Source organism: Glycine max, chromosome 5, assembly GCF_000004515.6.
Source record: "Glycine max cultivar Williams 82 chromosome 5, Glycine_max_v4.0, whole genome shotgun sequence".
Lineage (NCBI taxonomy): Eukaryota > Viridiplantae > Streptophyta > Magnoliopsida > Fabales > Fabaceae > Glycine > Glycine max.
The window spans coordinates 33,962,158-33,980,813 of record NC_038241.2 but is presented as its reverse complement, the minus strand read 5'-3'; the positions used below and the strand labels follow the sequence as shown (position 1 = coordinate 33,980,813).

General features: G+C 34.1%; 2 protein-coding genes, 1 long non-coding RNA gene and 1 pseudogene across 4 annotated transcripts; 1 reads left to right on the top strand and 3 right to left on the bottom strand.

Annotated features, from left to right (window-relative positions):
* Positions 1-1,899: 1,899 nt before the first annotated feature.
* Positions 1,900-3,823, bottom strand: LOC102669400 (uncharacterized membrane protein YuiD). 2 transcript variants are annotated; one of them, XM_006580048.4, is made up of 4 exons: positions 3,527-3,823; positions 3,043-3,207; positions 2,728-2,778; positions 1,900-2,078 (listed from the first exon to the last, which is right to left on the bottom strand). In XM_006580048.4, the coding sequence occupies exons 1-4, from the start codon at positions 3,626-3,628 to the stop codon at positions 2,010-2,012; spliced, it is 387 nt and encodes a 128-aa protein (XP_006580111.1). In that variant the 5' UTR covers positions 3,629-3,823; the 3' UTR covers positions 1,900-2,009. The 2 variants fall into 2 exon arrangements, with proteins under 2 accessions (XP_006580111.1, XP_006580112.1); XM_006580049.4 differs by having other exon boundaries at positions 3,043-3,110; positions 3,531-3,823.
* A 1,288-nt stretch (positions 3,824-5,111) lies between these two features.
* Positions 5,112-7,346, bottom strand: LOC100783165 (ATP-dependent DNA helicase Q-like 5). Its single transcript, XM_014775671.3, has 6 exons — positions 7,268-7,346; positions 6,393-6,521; positions 5,918-6,087; positions 5,783-5,807; positions 5,578-5,693; positions 5,112-5,247 (listed from the first exon to the last, which is right to left on the bottom strand). The coding sequence occupies exons 1-6, from the start codon at positions 7,313-7,315 to the stop codon at positions 5,160-5,162; spliced, it is 576 nt and encodes a 191-aa protein (XP_014631157.1). The 5' UTR covers positions 7,316-7,346; the 3' UTR covers positions 5,112-5,159.
* LOC121174899 (uncharacterized) lies at positions 5,153-7,336 on the top strand. Its single transcript, XR_005891510.1, has 3 exons — positions 5,153-5,715; positions 6,997-7,050; positions 7,175-7,336. It is a non-coding gene; the product is annotated as an uncharacterized lncRNA (long non-coding RNA).
* Positions 7,347-10,729: 3,383 nt separating the features above from the next.
* On the bottom strand, positions 10,730-18,137 carry LOC100782624 (uncharacterized; annotated as a pseudogene).
* Positions 18,138-18,656: the final 519 nt, after the last annotated feature.

Below are 18,656 nucleotides of genomic sequence, written 5' to 3'. Positions count from 1 at the left end.
ATTTCTGCAACTTTTACATTAGCTACTTCAACACAATTTTACCAACACTCAAATTTATAAGATAACTTAAAAGATAACAGCTTTCAGCTAAACAACTTTCAGTATTAACTACTCTTTGCCAAATGTAATATTAATTTTTATATTTTTACCTATCAAAACATAAGAAATGTTATTTGTACAACAAATTTTATAACTGAGAGAACAAGAAAAGAAAAAGAAGTATGAAATCTAATAAATAGTATGATAGAGAGAAATGGATAAAAAAAATATTATATAAATTATTATATGAATAACATGTCTCTTAAAATATTAATTCTTATTTTCATTAATGATTGATCCATGTAATTCTTACTGGAACTTGATGGATCGATTTGAATAGTCCAACAACATATACAGACTGTAGCAATAACATTGAAGAAGAGGTTTTCGACCCGATAACTTAGTCCACAAGCTTGAAATTATTATAACTAATTTTTAATTTTTAACATCACCAAACTCCACTCCACAAAAAAAACTTTATTTCTATATTATTTTTAAACAAACTTTAATATTTTTTTAAAAATAATTAATTTTAACTTTTTAATATAAATTAATTAAATTTTTAAATATAAGTGAATTAAATAAATTATTTAACATTAATAGCTTTTAAACTTTAATTATATAAATAAAAAAATTTACATCAACGTGCTAAGTGTGATAACTAGCAAACGATACAGGCTAAGTTGGGTCAATAATTTACCAGCCCAAAACATACTTGCTTGTTACTCTTAGGTGTTAAGTGTGTTTGCTATTTTGATTTTACTCTTGAGTTTTGTTAAGAGATATTCTGTGGGTGCAATTTAAATAACCTATTTAGAGTTTTTTTTTATCTTGTGTTAATTGATCTCTTAAAATGTCATATTATAATTAAACAATTCTTATATATTTTACTTTAATAGTAGTTTTAAACAACATTTAAATTACTCTCTTAAATAATTATTAAATAACAAGAAAATATTTTTTCACTCATAAGCAACAGTTACTTATATAAACAATCATAGCTTAATTTTAAGTAACCAAATGTGACACATGCCACGTAGATCACACCTCCAATGATAAAAAAATAATAAGCAATGGTGTCTAACCATAAACAAATCGTTTAACAATGAGCGTTGGAAGTGCTGTAACTGTGTTTGATATTTTGATTTCTTGCTAAAAGTGAGCGAATATAAATTTGCCAGGAAACAGCTAGGTTTTTTTTCCCTCTCTTTTTTCTGTTTGCATGCTTGTGAATTTACACTAACGAAAAATCAAATAGACTGTAATGTTGGGATTAACGTATACTTATCACTCTTAAGAAAGTGTGGTGTAAGTGACTAGTAGCTTGAACCTTTTAAGCATATGATAGGAGTTGGATTCTACTTCCTTAGAAGATTAGTTTCAAGACTTTTGATTGTAGAAATACCTTGATTTGAAGAAAAGAAAAATATAATTACCAATTTGAACATGCTTTGATTCACCCTAGGTGTTAATCTATAAGGGGATAATCTTTCCTTGCGAACAGGAATTCCCCGTGAATTTTGTGATAGTTTGCATATAGTGTTCTTCCAGAGGTATCATTTCAGAGTGCTCTCTTCACTTCCCTTTGCTAAGTTTTTTTCTCATATCCAGCTAAATGATACCTCTAGGATGATTGGTAAAAATTCTACAGATTAAGTTTGAAAATAAGGCACACGGTTGTTTTGATAAATCAAATGATTTTGATCACTGAATAATGTCCTACTGATGTCCATTGGGAATAATATGCAGTAGTCCTTTTTAGATACCTAATATGATATCCACAAGCAGTTTATTAGATTTTAATACATGCAGTCTAAAATTAAATTTTTTTATTTCTGCTGTTGACACCAGATGGTTAAGTTCATGAAAATGCAAGACTTATATTTTTGAGTGAAGAATTTGAGACCACAGCTGTAGTCAAGAAGAAAGATTTGACACTGTTGTCCCCGTTGGTAATGTCAAGAAAGGCCTCAATTCTTAGTCACAGGTCTTAAAAGGCCAATAGGTGTTAAAAGTCCAAGTATCCCACCGACAATGACCTGCAGTATGAAGGAGAACATAGTCATAATAAGAACATCATCAGCGGTAAAAGAATTGACCATTACAAAGAAGATCATTCTCAACTATTCTTTTTAACCTCTATAAAAGGAGCACATACTTGGTCTCCTAGTTGTTTCTTTCAGCAAGAAATTTTTAAATATATTACTGTGGTTAATCTACTTATCCCAATTTTTAATGACTTTTATTATATCTGCTCACTTTAACTAGCACTTAGAGGTAAAGGAAAAGGTTTCTTGGAAAGACATAGGAAGAAGTGGACATAAAACATAAAATGAGGAAGAAAAAAATAATACTGTGGAAGTGGAACATGTGTACAAAGTTTAGTAATGTAAATGTAGATGAGCTTAATAGTTAATTATTAACTGAGGTCAGAGGATGCTTAGCAGGAAGTTCATACACAATTTGGTTTAAAACCTGGGAATATTCATTCATTTAAATTCAATAAGATCCACTAAAACCAAAGGAGCAAAGCTCTGTAATGCACTGCAATCATAGGCAAACAAAAAAGGCTTCCATGGCATTTTATCTCTCACATCTGTGGTGAGAAAAAAAAAAGAATATTGCATAGAAGTAAAAGAAATGACAAACAATGGCATAGGTGGAAATGTAGAAGGGCAAGCATCAAACCTCTGCTTGGGGTCCTGCTTGCAATCTTAGACCAGTAGCATCATACATCACCTGCCACCAATCTCTTTTTCAGAACTTTATTTTACATAACCAGCATTAATTTAGTTTCTGATTGTCTAAACTAGGTGCATTTTTAATTGTTTTTGGGAAATCAAATGCTTTCTTAACAGTAACATAATGTCTATTCCTACCGGTGCATATATGGAGCTAGAATAATGTCTATCACAGGTCATAGTAATTAGTAACCAAAATATTAAGTCCTTTAAGAGATTTTCACTACTGATTTATTTGAAGAACTAAAGAGGGAAGTCATACAATACAAGCAAAAACCAAGGCAGTGGCAAAAAGAGGTCCTCCAAAGCCTTCCTGCAATCCAATGGCAGCTGCAAGAGCAGTGACAGTTGCTGAATGAGATGATGGCATTCCACCAGACCCAACTAATTGCTTCAGATTCCATCTTCTTTCCTTAAACTTGCATATCTAAGAAACATCAAGACTTTTAAACCATCTGATCATCTTTTACGTATTTTTTAAAACATATTTTATACTTCAAAATGACAAGTTAACCATTTCTCTTTTGTACCATTACATCCAAACATGCCCTTTCACTCTAGTTTTCACTTTTATACATATATACATCTAGTTGAGTTTAGTTTATTAAAAAACGTCACATCTCCATGGATATCAAAGATATATGTGGAATCTTGAGGTCTTAAACTGCACTAGCTACAACTACAACTACATGTTGGAACCATAACAATCAGATAAGGAAACAAAGGAAGAAAAGAAAGGGGAATACCAACCAAGTGGTGAAGAACTTGATGGATTGAGCAATTGCAAAAGCAACAATGGCAGAAATGATTGGGTAATTGGAAGAGATTGATGAGGTTTTAGAATGCATGGCTGCAGCCTCAAACAAAGAAAGTTTGGCAATATTGGAATCTGTAAAGTAAAGGGATCTAGGAAGGCATAGCCTTGGAAGGAACAAAAACAGAGACTCATTTGAGAAGAAAGATGAATGAAATGATGTCTTCTCACTGGTTGGTAGGGTTGCTTCTTTTTTCTTCCAAATGCTAACAAACGGTCTTGCTTTGGCTTTCACGCATGAATAAACTTCTCTTGTTTAGAATGCTCAAGTATAATATGCCTCACTTATTTATTTATTTTAACTTTTAAAATTATTTTAAAGTTAAATTAGAAAATAAGAACTTTAAATTTAAAGTTAAAATTGTTTGGCAATTTGATTATTTTATTTTACTCTTCAAAAATTCATCTAGTAACAAGGCTATATTTGATAATTATACTTCAAAACACAATATTAAATTTAATGTTATTATATATATATATATATATATATATATATATATATATATATATTTTTTTTTTTTTTTATCTTCAAAGTTTTAAATTAGTTAAAAACATTTAGTACTTTATCAATATAATATATATTTTTAAACATATGAAAATAAAAATTCTTTAATTATATTCGTATAACTGTTTAATTTAATAAAATTTAATACAAATGATTAAGATAATATATTATTATTTAATATTTAAATAGATAAAAATCACATCTTATATAATTATCATAAAAATCATATAAATGATATAAAAATTATTATATTAACATTACATAAAAATTAACATAAAAATATTTGGCTATGTGTTGAAGATATTTGACATGTATATAAGAAGAAAAAAAATTCAAAACTTTCTTCAACACATGGCCATGTCAAATAACCTGAGTTTACCATCTGTTGATATTTTTTTTATACAATACATACTCATAAAAAAGTATATAAGATTTCTTATTTCACACTCAATTTCCTTCTACTAGATCTGATCCATTCTAGAATAAAATAATATCTTTAATGACTCTATGTTCAAGTCAAAAATTGAACCAACCTTAATTTATGAACTCAAATGACTCTATGCCAACATCTTTTGGTAAAGTAGATATCTAAGTGTAAGCAAATAATAACAACTTTAAGCCGTTGTTGGTATTGTGCTATTGGAAAAGAAAAGAAAAAAAAAACTAAATATAAGACCAGAGGGATTGCTCTCTTGGACAAGGTGACAACAAAATATCAGACAGCAAAGGATTGTAAATACTTGATTCCTCCAACCAAAAGGTGCATGCTATGCCGACGGACAATTGGAAAATGCAAATCAATGACACAAATGAGGCAGAGGTTCAATTTTCCTTTCGCTTCTGTCTCAATCTGTGATGACAGACATGTGCTGGCGCCACATTTACGGCAATAATAACATGCCACGGAACTACCCAGTTGGAGTCCAACCGCTTGATAGGGCACAAAAATTGAGCTTTTTTTTTCTGGGCCTTGGATCAATGCAGGTCTTGGACGGATTCTGTTAAAGATTGGGTGACCCCTGATCCAAATTTGTCAGATGGTAAACTCAATTCTAAACGGCTATAGTGTATCTTTTCCAACAAAATTCTTAAGCTCTTCCTTTGCTGCTTCCATCACCTCCTTAAAGTCTATATGCGTATACCTTCCCCTGCAATCCATGATTAAATGTTCAGGTTTAGCACTTTGTTCTAATGAATGATATAAAACCTGCACACCATAAAAAACAAAAATAGGAGGGGAAAATATGAAAGGAACGGTTGCTGCTCACTAGATTTTCCTCCTCTTTCTGTTTCCCAAACAAAAGCTAAGTTTTGGGACAGCAAATCATGACTAATGCTGGTCTATTGAGATATTGACGCATGTGTGTACACAATTCTAACTAAACTAAACGCACAACAGTTCTAACTCGCCCAATTTATTTCCTATTTTCGAGCAGTATTAAGGTCATAAAGTAGAGAAAAATTGAATTTCAATGTACCAGAAATGAGTTTTACTCCATGCTGTTGAAGGATAAGCTGGACTTGCAATTCCATGCATTACCCTCGCAACGGCTCTTGGTGTAAATCGAGCATGTGAATTGCTCTGCAGAAAGACCTGGTGATACCCAAAGGAACAGGTAAGATTTCAAAACTTTTTCTTCCAAAATTTTTTAAGATTATCAGAATGCTCAAATGACAGCTTACCTTTAGATCTGCCCGCAGGAAAGGACTGCACATGTAAATACCACCAATTTTAGTACAAGATAATGTAGCATATAAGTCCTAGGTTAAATTTTTGTTCTATAGTAAAGAGCTTAGCTCAAAGAAATTAGAAATAACCTGCTTTGACCGATTTTCTTGCAGAAATCAGCATTATCAACTCCAGAAAAGTAATCCAATATTTTCCTTTGCAAGCATGGTGTATGATTGGCACCACCGCAACCTTGCATATTATCACATAGATTTAATGCAAAATATGCAGCATTAAACATTGCATCCATTTTTCGTACCTACTCAAAAAATAGAACCATGAGAAAATGAATCAATCATTAATAACTTGGACATGAAATTTGACTACACAAACCCAATGGATGCAACATTTCATCTAAAACAAATGATCCAATAAGTACTAACTCAAGGTTCAGGCTTCTGATTATGAGAGGAATATGGGACAATGTCATAACAACATTACATTTCAATTTTTGAACCCCCAAAAGGAAAACAATTGAACAAAGGATACAACATTCTAGACAAACATATTTTAAAAAAATCCCAAATAAATAAATATCTCCCAAGTTTATCAGAATTTGCTTACCTTACAATTTTCAACTTCTGATAACCATCGGGTGTTATCTGCTGATAGAGATAACAGGTCTGTTGGGACTTCAATGATCCTATAACAGTAGGCCAAGTCCTTCATTTCGTAAGTTATTTCTCCCATCAACTGAGAACATTTCACAAATAATGAGGTCAGATTGTATTTATATTATTGCTTCAGTACCACACACAAGGGTAGAGAGCTATGTGCCTATGCCAAATGGGTTAGGTGTCCCAAATCAGAATCAGATTAGAAACATATTTTGAAAAAAATTATGGGCAAGATTAATCTCAATAAAAAAATGCACTACTCGGCTAAACCTTTATGCAAGCACAGACACACTATATTTCCAGATCTTAACAAAATATACAGCTTCAGTGTATTGATTAATGAACGGATCATGTATTGTGCCAAAGATTTTCAAGACAAGGAAAACTAGCAGAGTTTTTAAGATGATTACAATAATCAATACATAAATCACGTTGTAAGTATTTATGGTTAAAATATTATAAATCTAAAATATAATAACTTTGTTTTTCTTTCAATCACATTCATCAGTATGTACCATGAGTACTGTTGGCTAATTGGAGGTTTAATGCAGGGGCAAGTATCGGAAGCATTTGTCCTTTGGACTACTATTCAGAATCTAAACTTGGTAACTACATTACTGTATTCATTCCCAGTTTCATTTGAAAATTTTAAGAATGACATAGTGATATGAAGATGTTTCCCATATCAACCTTCAATCATAGCATCTGACATCTTCCCTTGAAGTGTAGAAACTCAGAAGAAAGAAGACTTGTGCACTTTTGAAACATATTTCTTAAGCACACATTCGAACTCAAGAAAGAAATATATCCCCTAGTCCAAACCTTCAGGTCGTATAACTGATTTGTTAATTCCACTGCTGTAACCCCCATGTCATTTGCCACAGTTGGAATGTCAAAAATATATTGCCCATGCTTGTTTTCAGATCTGAAAAATCACAAAACAAAGATTCAATTAAACAGAAGTATGAGTGTAAGTAGAATTAAACGGCTTTTGTATATAACTTCGCTTTATAGAAATTGAAAATTTGGAGCCAGACTCCATGTTGAGGTTTACAACATTAACATAACTCAGTTGGAAAACAGTACCATCCAGTGGAAACAGGGGAAAAGGTGAAAGGCCAAGAAATGTAATATGCTTACTATTATTACCTTTTTAGAATTACAGCTATAGCAGAAACCTTCTGAGCAAGTAATGGCGGAGGAGACTGCAATAGTGCCAAAAGTTAAAAATACAAGCAACTAAATAATTACTGAAACCATATTTAGTTTTCTAGATTTCAGTTAAAAATTAACAAATAGTAGTATAAGATTGAGATGTCCTATCTGAAAATTCAAGTTTAAATATCTAGATTTAGAGAGATGGCACTCAAATTTATCTATCTTGCGTGGCAAATTCTACATGCAAAGGTGAGTCTGGCACGCACCTTGTGAAAATTCAAAGTGCAAGTTATATTTATTTGTGGATGTAACTGCAAGTACTGTACATCACCCAACTCCAAGCGTGTCAAAAGTGTAAGCATCACCTGGCAAATTCTGTTGATTAAACAACACACATACCAATTGGCCGAAAAAATACAACATTACATGCCACACTTTTTAAAATGTCAAACACCAATCACCAACGAACATTACCAAAAGACAATACCACCATAGGCAACCTTTAAAACACCAGACCACTTATCCTAATTCATTCACATTCAAAATTTCCAATGATAATATAAATAAAATAGTTTCTTAGGACAATGTTAACGGTTTGACAAGTGTACTAATTTGTCTCAAGTAGTAAAGTACTCGAAAGTCCGAGTGTCGATTTTCACAAGGACAAAAGAAATAGTAGGGAATTTAATGAGATGAGAATGTTAGGACCTAACATGCCTTATTTACCTAAGATGTATTATTTGTGATTTTTCTCTATCAATCAAGTGAATTTATCCTACCCACATCTATTAGAATACTTATCCATGATGTCTTACGATGACAAGTCTATTTTACATATCTATCTCCCAAATGTCTTTGCAAAGAGTCAATAGATAAAATGCATGAAGTTTTAATTCTAAATGTTTGTTTTGATGCATGGACATAATACAATCACTCTATGTCTAACAATGATTTTATTAAGATACCATTTCCTTTTAATTCCATTAGAAATTATCTTTTGTCGAACGACTAATTCCTAAAACAGATGCATGCAAGACATTCCTTGTATTTCTATTAAGGATTATCCTTTGTCGAGCACCTAACCCCCAAAGATGATGCAAGGATGAATGATGCTTGGAATTAAAAGTAAGAAAAAATAATAGGAAAAAAAACTCCTGTTTGCATTGATAAATATGAAGTGTACAATACATTTTTTTGGCTTTTTAGGCCTGTCAGACCCTAACTAAGGGTTTAGCCTCTCATAGTCATAAGGGGCCTTACACTAGAAAAGGAGCATAGGAACTAATGGAGGAGAAGGGATGAAAAGAGGGAATAAAAAATGACGAAAGAGAAGAAAGAATCCTTAAGGGAAAGTTCTTAGGCTTTGGGTGTGTATTAGAGTGCTCTGAGACTCCGTGTGTCTTTTTTCTTTGACTTGACTCCCTTTTTATAGCTGTTAGAGTGAACTTGGACTTGACTGCCTTTTTATAGTTGCTAGAGTGGACTTGTGTCTGATGTAAAAAATCTTCCTTATTTATATTTTTGATATTTTCTGGATCTTTTTTGTTTTTAATCCCACATTTTCATATTTGCAAGCCATAAATAAGAAAAATATCAATTCCTAACATTTAAGCAAAAAATAACTGTTAAATAAATATTTTTAAAGATATTTTCAATATATTTTTATTATAAAAAATAACTCATATTTAGCACTTATCAGATAACTTAAGATGTGTTAATGCAGAAAAAAATTAATGATCTATTGAATACACATTTCGATTGTGAATATATGGAAAAAAATTATTCAATTGGCAAAACATAGTCATTACGAATGGTAGCATAATAAAAAACAGCAACAACCAAACAAGAACAAGCACAAAATTAAAGGGGCCGACCTCCTAAGTCAACACCCAGAATCACCACCTTCAATTTCCTACAACTTGAAAGACGCCTCTATTTCAACTAAATCAACATGATAGAGTCCTAAAAATGTCAACAATCAACCATCTTCAATGAAATTAATCTTCAAAACAAAACCCTACAAAGACAACGTATGGCTTATCTTTCTGTCTGGAAAGGAAAAACAATATTTGAAGTTTGTAAATGGCATTCTTGTCTTTTCATTAAAGTAATGACAAAATCGTCTTTCTATGTTAACTTAAATAAAATGTTAAAAATTTTAAATACCAACCCACTTGCGATACCCAGTTTGTATTTCCTTGACCACAAAACACAAAGAATTTAGGTGACCACTGTAGCCTGGGCCCACCATTACATTGATAAAAAAGTATCTATCAACTTTGTTGACGACTAATATTCGTTGAAGAATCTGATTAACCATCTTCAATAGGATCTCTTCTTGCAATCACATTTTTCCATCTATAAAACTTGAATTTGAAAGCTTACTTAAGATAATCGAGTCCGGTACCACTCGACAACGACTTGTTGGTTTGATTGCAATTTTGGATTGTCTTATTTGACAACAATAAAAAAAAAAAAAACTTGTTTTTGCATGGTTCCATTTGGTCTGCAACCGAAAAAGCTTGTGGTGGGTTTAGGGTTTCTGCAATGGACTTATCCCTGGTTTTAGCTGAAAAAATAGTTGCAAAATAAGCTGATTGATACAAGAAGAGAGGAAAATGTAGCTTTTAAGAATGTATTGTATACTTTAACCGTATAAGTGTTTTAACCTCTTTCTCTCATCTTAAACTAATCTAAAGAGTTTTCAATTTAAAAAACTGTCAAACATTTTCTACTTCATTTTTATATTTCTTATTTTAAACCTTAACTTTAAAACAAATTTTAAGCTAAAAAAAATACTAGGCCAAACATATTGCATGCCATATCATTTAATTTTTCCTATATTATAAATCTGAATTCTCTTATTTGAATAAGAATGCTTTTAGAAATTATTCTCACTCTCATTATCATAAAATTACATCTCAAAAACTTAACCAGAAGCATTTAAAAATTATACCATCAACAGTAAACGTTAGCCAGTACCCAACTCCTATTTTACCCGGTGGAAAAACAAAAGTCACCCCAATTTAATTCCCACTGATATGTTATTTCATTCATGTTTTTGTTTTCTTTCTATTGCTTTTTTATAAGAGGGGAGGTATGATGCACACGGATAAACTTCTAGCAAAGAAATCAGTATGCTTTTCACAATATTAACGAATATGAATGAGTTCTACTTCACACTTCCATTGATGAATCACTTCATCTCAATGGAAATCAGATAACAAGAATGGAGCAACTTGAGGAGCACAATCCTCCAATTGCCTCAAATTAAATGGCCTACCCACAAAAAAGGAAGGGAAAAAAATAACTTTACAATTATGTTAAACACAAAGTTGCATATCTTACGATATATATTGGAGCCGACAAATAACAATTGGCTACTATCCCAAACAGCCATAAACCTAAAGCCATGCGCAAGCATTTGGCTAAGCTCTGCTCGGGTGTATATATAGGCCAACGGGAAGAGAAGAAATGCTGGCACAAATTGTAAGGGCAATCTGAACTTTGAACTCTCACATTATGATGCAATTACACTTTGCTTCAAGCTTATCTGGAAGAGGCTTCATGTTGTCTACTTTGTTTGGAAGCCCAACATTGCGTGTCGAAGACTCATCAATATTTTCATCATTCTCAATCTTGGAAGGGGATTTTACATCGGTTTCCACCATCTTTGACCTTGCTGCCTTCTGGGGTTTCATAGCACGCTTGCCAGCAGTTCGGCTGCGTGAGTCCTTTGTATTGGAATTGGGTTTAGCCAATATAGTCACCGTTGGCTCAGAACCTTCCAATTGTTCTGAGTGCTCCTTTTCCATTGCTATCGTTGCAGCCTGATATGCAAGATCAAGGATGATAGTGCTGCAAAAAAGTATAGTATTCGTTGCCTCTTCAAGTGTCAGGCTTCTAGTATTTCCTTTATCTTGACACTCCAACCTAACTGTGGATCCCTCTGGCATAAACCATTAGAAATCTGTCAGAAATTTGCCAAGTACTAATATTTTCTCCACATAAAGCTTTAGCAGATAAAATATATTACAAGCACTAAAGAAACCATGTACAACATAGAGAAGCAGAATCTCTTTTCAATAGAAAACTGAAGCGAACTTATCCTCCCCCACTAATAATAAAGTATTTGATCAGATTTCAGAAAGCTCATAAAAAAGATAGCAAAATACAGCCACAATGTTAGTAGTATGAAACACACAGGTTCCTGCTTACAAGTTCCCTAAGGGCACTGGTTATGGAATCAATAAATAAAATGTTTTTATTGAAAATTACCTAGGGGTTGCATTGGGAATCATGGGGGAATGCATTGTTACACTTTCTAATAAAAAAATTGAATTCTGATTCCTTAACCAGTTCCCTTGGTTAGCGTTTGCCAAACAAAAAAGTTAATCCAAACACAATTTTTAACTGATAAGTTAGAAACTACACTACTAAATTGATGCTGACTATCTTAAGGCAACATAACCATATCCTAATACATCAGGCATATCACTCAAGAGTATTATCCCTGTTATAAAAAATATGTCAAGAAACAACCTTTCAAGGCATCCTAACTCACTCTCTTAGAAATCAAAACTATAAAATTTGAGTAGATCAAACTATTAATATCAGATAGAGCAGGAGAACCTAGAATAGACAGTCATTCTATAAATTTATGTATCCCTTTAAATTGCCCAAAGTTAACATATGACAAACTGTGTGCGCTATGGACGAGTGCATTTGAGAGATACAAGAGAATAATAAAAGATTCTTATAGAAAATTTTCATCTCAATCATCATTGGCAATATCTTCTGTTTGAAATTTCATCCAACAAGCATCATACCTATGCCAAGGGAGTACTTGGAGGCATGGAGCTCGGAAACAGAAGCTGCAAGATAATCACTGGAAGAATTTGGAACATAATGTTCCTGAAAGTCATCAATGGGGCTCTTTGATACCAGCGATGGATCAACATCCACCACACCAGTATCCTTCTGACAACAGTTTTCCACTTTTATTTCTGATTCTTCAATTGTAGAAGTGTTGATAGTTACCAAAGCATTCAGTCCATCAACATTAGAGTTCTCCATATCAAGTTTCTCGTCAAAGGATGACTCTGGATCCTTAACTGATGTTTCCGTATTTAAGACACTGCTTACACTAATACTATCATTTGAAATAGAACTCCCATGATTTGGAAATGATGACACTGAATTGTTGCCATGCTGAACACCAGTAGCTTGGCTTACTAATTCTGAGCTCCAAGCATCAGTTGTTCTGCACCAATCATGATATCCAAGATTATCTTCCCTGAGAACAATTGAACCCATAGAGGAAGAATCAATTGCATCTGTCACTGCATTTTCGGAAGCTTGCATTTCTAGTAGATCTTGAGGTATCTCCTTCAGGATGCTGCATTCTGTATTGCCAGAAGAAGTTTGTTGTGTAGCAAAACCTAATCCATGGTAAGAATAGTTTAACATTCCAGAAAAAGATGAACCAGGGCTTGGAGGCCTGATCCTAACATCATATCCATAGTCTACATCCAATTTCCTTCCACTTGACTGCCTTTGGACATGAAAATCAGAATGTCTTGCTGAGCTGAAATCGGCAGATGATGAGGTAGAATAACTGCTACGCCCAGTTGAGCTTCTAATACTGTTAATGCTGCGTCTTGCAAAAGACAGATCATTGTAAGATAGCGTCATGGCAGTAAAAGTCCGGCCCTGAATTACATGTTCTTTGCTACTGCTTGACCTTTTCAGTAGTAAAGAAATGCCAGTTCCTTCCAAGAGGTCCACTTTCAAATTTGAGTGGTCGTTGGAAAGATAAAACTGCTGATCGCCAGAATGATTATCAGGCTTTTTGTAATCAACCCCTGACTGGTCCACCTCAAGCTGATTGGCAGGCATCTGCCTACTTCGCTCCATCAGTGAACTGGAGAGAGAATTTTGTTGCGAGCGGTCCTGAATAAATTCACTGGGAAAAGTTTGACTTTCCACAGCATCTGGTTCACCAAGGGGAAACCTCGTGTTACCCACATCAGTCTCTTGACGCAGTTCAGACAGAAGAGTTAGTTGGTCTGTTTCGGCTGATGGTTTTTCTTCTGCAGGAATGTTGGTAGAATTCACTGAATTGTCACTGGAAAATTGCAAATTTGCCTCTGGGATGACATGTCTCAACAATGTGGTTTTCCTGCTACATTCTGGACACAATCTAAGATTCTTCTCAGTTTGATCTGTGGCCTCAAGAGGGCAACCACAGTTGGAACAAATTGTATTCTCAAAACCACCAGTTTCAGAAATGTCACCTATGACATGGAAAGTTTCTAAACTTTCATTGAATTCTTTGTCAATACCATGATTAAAAGAAGCCTCACATTCAATAGGATCTAAAGCAATCACAGGGCCTCTAGTTTTGGTGTGCAGGATGTCAGCTGATTCATCATTGATCTCATGCCCAATGCTTGTATTTAATCCATCAATTTTATCAGAGGAACATACTTCACAAATATCAGTGTATAATATCTTCTCAGTCGCACGTGCCACATCATCTTGATTGTGGTCACTCCCTTCAGTATCTGGGGCAAAACTTGTACCATGATCAGAGCTCACATTGCTGCTTGTTGTGACAGAGGAATTCCTAGATACCAGGGAACGTTGCACAGAATTTGCTTTTCCGACATATAAGGTTGTACTTGGCACACTAGATAAAAGGGGCCTGAACATGTTCTGAGGACTTTTTCTATCCTGCATAGCATTGCAAGTAAGAAGTTTGATTCCAACCAACTATTTGAAGACATTAAGAGAAAAGATCAGGGCAAAAGGTGAGGGGAATAGGGATTACTGAACAAGTTTTTACAATAAAAACTCATGACTAAGAACAGAAAATGTGTTAACCTTGCTATGATAAATTGATAATCATGTAAGTGTGTGCATGTCATTTTATATGTAGCACAATAAACAAACTCATTCATGACTTTATTGAAGCCATTTACTTGAATAATTGTCTTATCATGTGTAGTTTAAAAATAAACTTACTGAGGAAAGAAAACATGCACACAAGAAGAACCAAATAAAGCATTGTACCTAAAAAAGATTATATAGAGAAATAAAGCAAATATCATATCAGAGTTTTGATCATAGGTAGCCTAGAATAATCTAGGATGGTTGGTTCACTCCACTTTCCATTGTAGACTGCTTTGATTTGAACAGAAAAACAATGTTCTAATTTATTAGCATATATCAAAAGGAAAGTGCATAACGGAGGAAAATTGTGTGCACGCATGTGCAAGGTCGGCTCAACATATTTTTAGGCCTAAAACAAATTTGATATAGCCAACTTAGGAACGTCTTATGGGCTGAATTTGGTGAGAATTGATATATTAAGAAACAATCTATTTAGTTGAAATTGATGACTAATTAATTTTTAAGTGAGACAGTAACAAAAAAAATTAAGGACCTTACAAAAGAAAAGTAATTTTTCTTCCAACAGGATTCAAACCCATTCACCAAGGACAAAATTGCACCTTAATTACCACTAAACTAGACCAACTAACAATAAAAATTATATAAATACTAATACTAAATAACTTTTTTTTTTCTGAAGGGCCTAAAACAAGGACTTGGCCTGCCTTATGCTTGGGCCAGCCCTGCTCCTGTGTGCGTGGAAAATGAGTGAAAAAGAGTCCTCGGAAGAGGAAGGGCAACTACCAAATAGGAATACTCAAGATTTATATGGTATGATCACTTGCCAGCACATTAGCAGCAAACTATGGAATGATTATGATAGGAAGTTAAGGGATTATGCAACAAAATACCATTTGCCGGATAGCAGAATCAAAAGATCTTTTAGGAGCAGAACTTGGGGACACCATCCTGGCTGACTTCTTGGAAATTGAATGAGATTTGCTGTTGGAAAATGAACCATCCCTTCTTGAACCAAATCGGTCTAGACTACCCACTGGGATGGACTGAAGAGAGTCCAGATCATCATCACTAGAAGATACAATAGAACCTTTGCTGCATGAACTAAACTGGTCTCGATCATGACTACGAATATAACTGCTGCTCCTGGAAGGAGTTGGAGACATTGATTGCCTACCAAATTTAGAAGTAGAATCCCTACTATTTTTTTATGCTGGAGATGAACCTCTCACATATGATGCTGGTTGATCAGCCAAAGAGGTACGGAGATTGAGAGGAGCTTCAGAAGAGAAACCAGGAATATTAGTTTGCCATGTTCTTATCTTTGGTGAAGCAGAGTTTCCATGGCTTGTCTTAACAGGGGAAGTTCTCCTAATCCCCGATGAGAATGCAGGACTACTGGAGCCAGTGCGGATTCGCCGAGGAGTAGGAGTGGAAGGACTAGGAGCAGGTGTCGTGGGCTTAGTTGGAGGTGGAGATGGTCTTCTTGTTGGAGTAGCATGTCGTAAAACTTGAGTTGGACTAGAATTTGGTGTTGATGAAGACCTTCCCCTCGATTGCAATGTATTATTCCCAGAATGAGGGGATGAACTTAAACGACTTGGACTTGCACTAACCCTACTGCTTTTGTAACTTCTCTCTGTCTGAAAGAGGACATCCAACAAAAGATGGATAATGAGTAAAACAATAACTAAATTTTTCATAAAGAGGAGAAAAAGACAAGGAATTTTTATTTAAGAGGCATTTGTGCATAAAATGGATTTGAAAGCACACCGTAGATGATCTTGATATGGAAATAGGTTTACTTCTTGGCCTTCCTCTGCTTACAACATTTATTTCTGGCGGTTCGTCATCTAAAGAAGGAAATAGTGGTGTGTCTGGTGGTGTCAATAACCTTTCAATGATTAAAACAGAAACGCGGCATCAGCAAAGTAATATGAAAATCTAATTCTCAACCTTTGCGAAAAACAAAAATGAATTATTGACCAGACAAAATGGTGCACTATTAATGTGAAAGAAACACAATTGCAAACAGTTGGACTTGAAATCATTAAATTTGATCATACAACACAAATGCAATTTAACAAGGAAAAATTCAAAAGACAGAAAAGACTACACACCAATCATAGTCATTCTTGTTACCATCTGTATTAAGCAATTCACTGGTTTCTCCTCGACCGGGAATGGATATCCCAAGCTTGATATCAGGAAAATCTCTCAACTTTGACGCTGTAAATTAATATCCAAAACAAAGGGGAGAAATGAATGAGTATCACCCAAATACAGCAATACAAAAAAAGATACATTCTCTTCTCAAGATGAGAGTAAAAACAAATTACAAAATGAGTCTTCCAAGTCATCCGATGGCTGAAGCAAAAAACTCTCTTCTTCTCTGGACTGCATTTCACTGAACAAAGCAAGATCGTCATCTTTCTCTCTCAAGGGCAATCCGCTATCAAGACTGCGCCCGCGCTTGTGACTGTCTGATCTTGGCTCTCTACCGGGAGAGCTTCTAAATGATAGGGAAGGTGGCATCTCCACTACCCAATGCAGTGTCCAACAAGAAGTGTCACCTCAAGTTCTCCATACAATCCAAAGACAAAAACCTTCAACACCCTAACCAACAACCAATGATTATTAACACATACCACAAGCTCACAACAAAATTCAATCTCCAAACAACAATATCAGCAAAACCTCACTTTCCTTCACCATAAACTTTCTCCTCAGGTTTCATTACTCCTTGTCTAAACACTTATATCATACCCAGTGTGACTGAGTCAACCAACCCACATACCCCAAAATACAAAACTTAATTTGGCATATTAAAGCAGTAACAGAAACAACTGTACCATTCAAAACGCAATGGCTAACACTCCTGAGCACTCATGCAATAAGCATCCAAAACCAATATTGAAGATACCCCTCAACCTGAAACCCAAGAACATTTGCCAGTAGCAAATCCCAATTATGCCGTTGCCAATACCGGCCAAAAGGGTAGCCCATTCAAACGGCAAAATTCAAGCTTGAGCACCCACTTAGCCAAGTTCAAAGAACACAGCCAGACTTGGTTCACCAAATTCTCACCCAAGTTCGAAGATTAAAAGACAAAAAAATAATAAAAACAAAAACAAAAAAATAGAGCTTAAATGCCAATTACAATGCGTCGAATGTTGTCTCAGACACCTGGCTATACATCAGCATTCATGGCTTCTTCAGAGCAACCAAAAAGTACAAATCAGAACCAGTGTGATCCAACGGTTCCAACAAACTCTAAAAAAAATCCATTATTATCTCTCCCACACAATCCTTTTTTTTTCAGTTCTGAAAAAATAACAATATTAATACTCAAGTACTCAACGAAAACCTTTGTTGTTGTCCTTCGATAATTTCATTTGTTGTTTTTTCCTAAACAGCAAGCATTCTTTCCCTTTATTTTTCTTCTCTCTCTTAACCTTTTCTTTTCATCTTCCTTTACATTTTTTTTAAATTTCTTGTTTTCTTATTTTCATAATTTTGTGTTTGCGTATAAGAATTAAAATGCTAATTAGTCGATTTTGATGTTTTGGATTTTTAGTTCTACTTGTTATTATAGCTTATGAACTGTTTTCTACCTTTTTAATTGCCAACATAAATGGGATTGAAATTTCAATGAGATATTAATCAATATTTATAATTGTGCTGGTCGAAGGTTATGTTATGTGTCGTGTGAATATTCCGTTAATGCCTACGGTGTTACTACTAATAGTACTAGTACATTGAAGCCAAGTTTCGACTTTTGGACCCTTCATCGCATGAACGGACCACGTAATATTAATGGCGTTGGAATTTATTGGGGTCAATTTTTGGGACTAAGCTATTAATTTTCTTATCACATTCTGTAAATGTACGTCACGTAGATCCGTAGAGCAACCAATAAGTTTTAACTTGTTGAACACCCTAAAAGGAGTACTATACTCGTAGTAAAATTCTTCTAAATTTCAACTTCTGACTACTAATGGACAAAATAATGGGGCTTTATAAAGATTCGTCTATTTAGCATTAGCATAATTTATAACAATCTTAAGACACGGCAAAAGACACCCAATATGTGTATAATAAAGTCCATCATCCCAAGAGGACTGAACCATCACGATCAGGG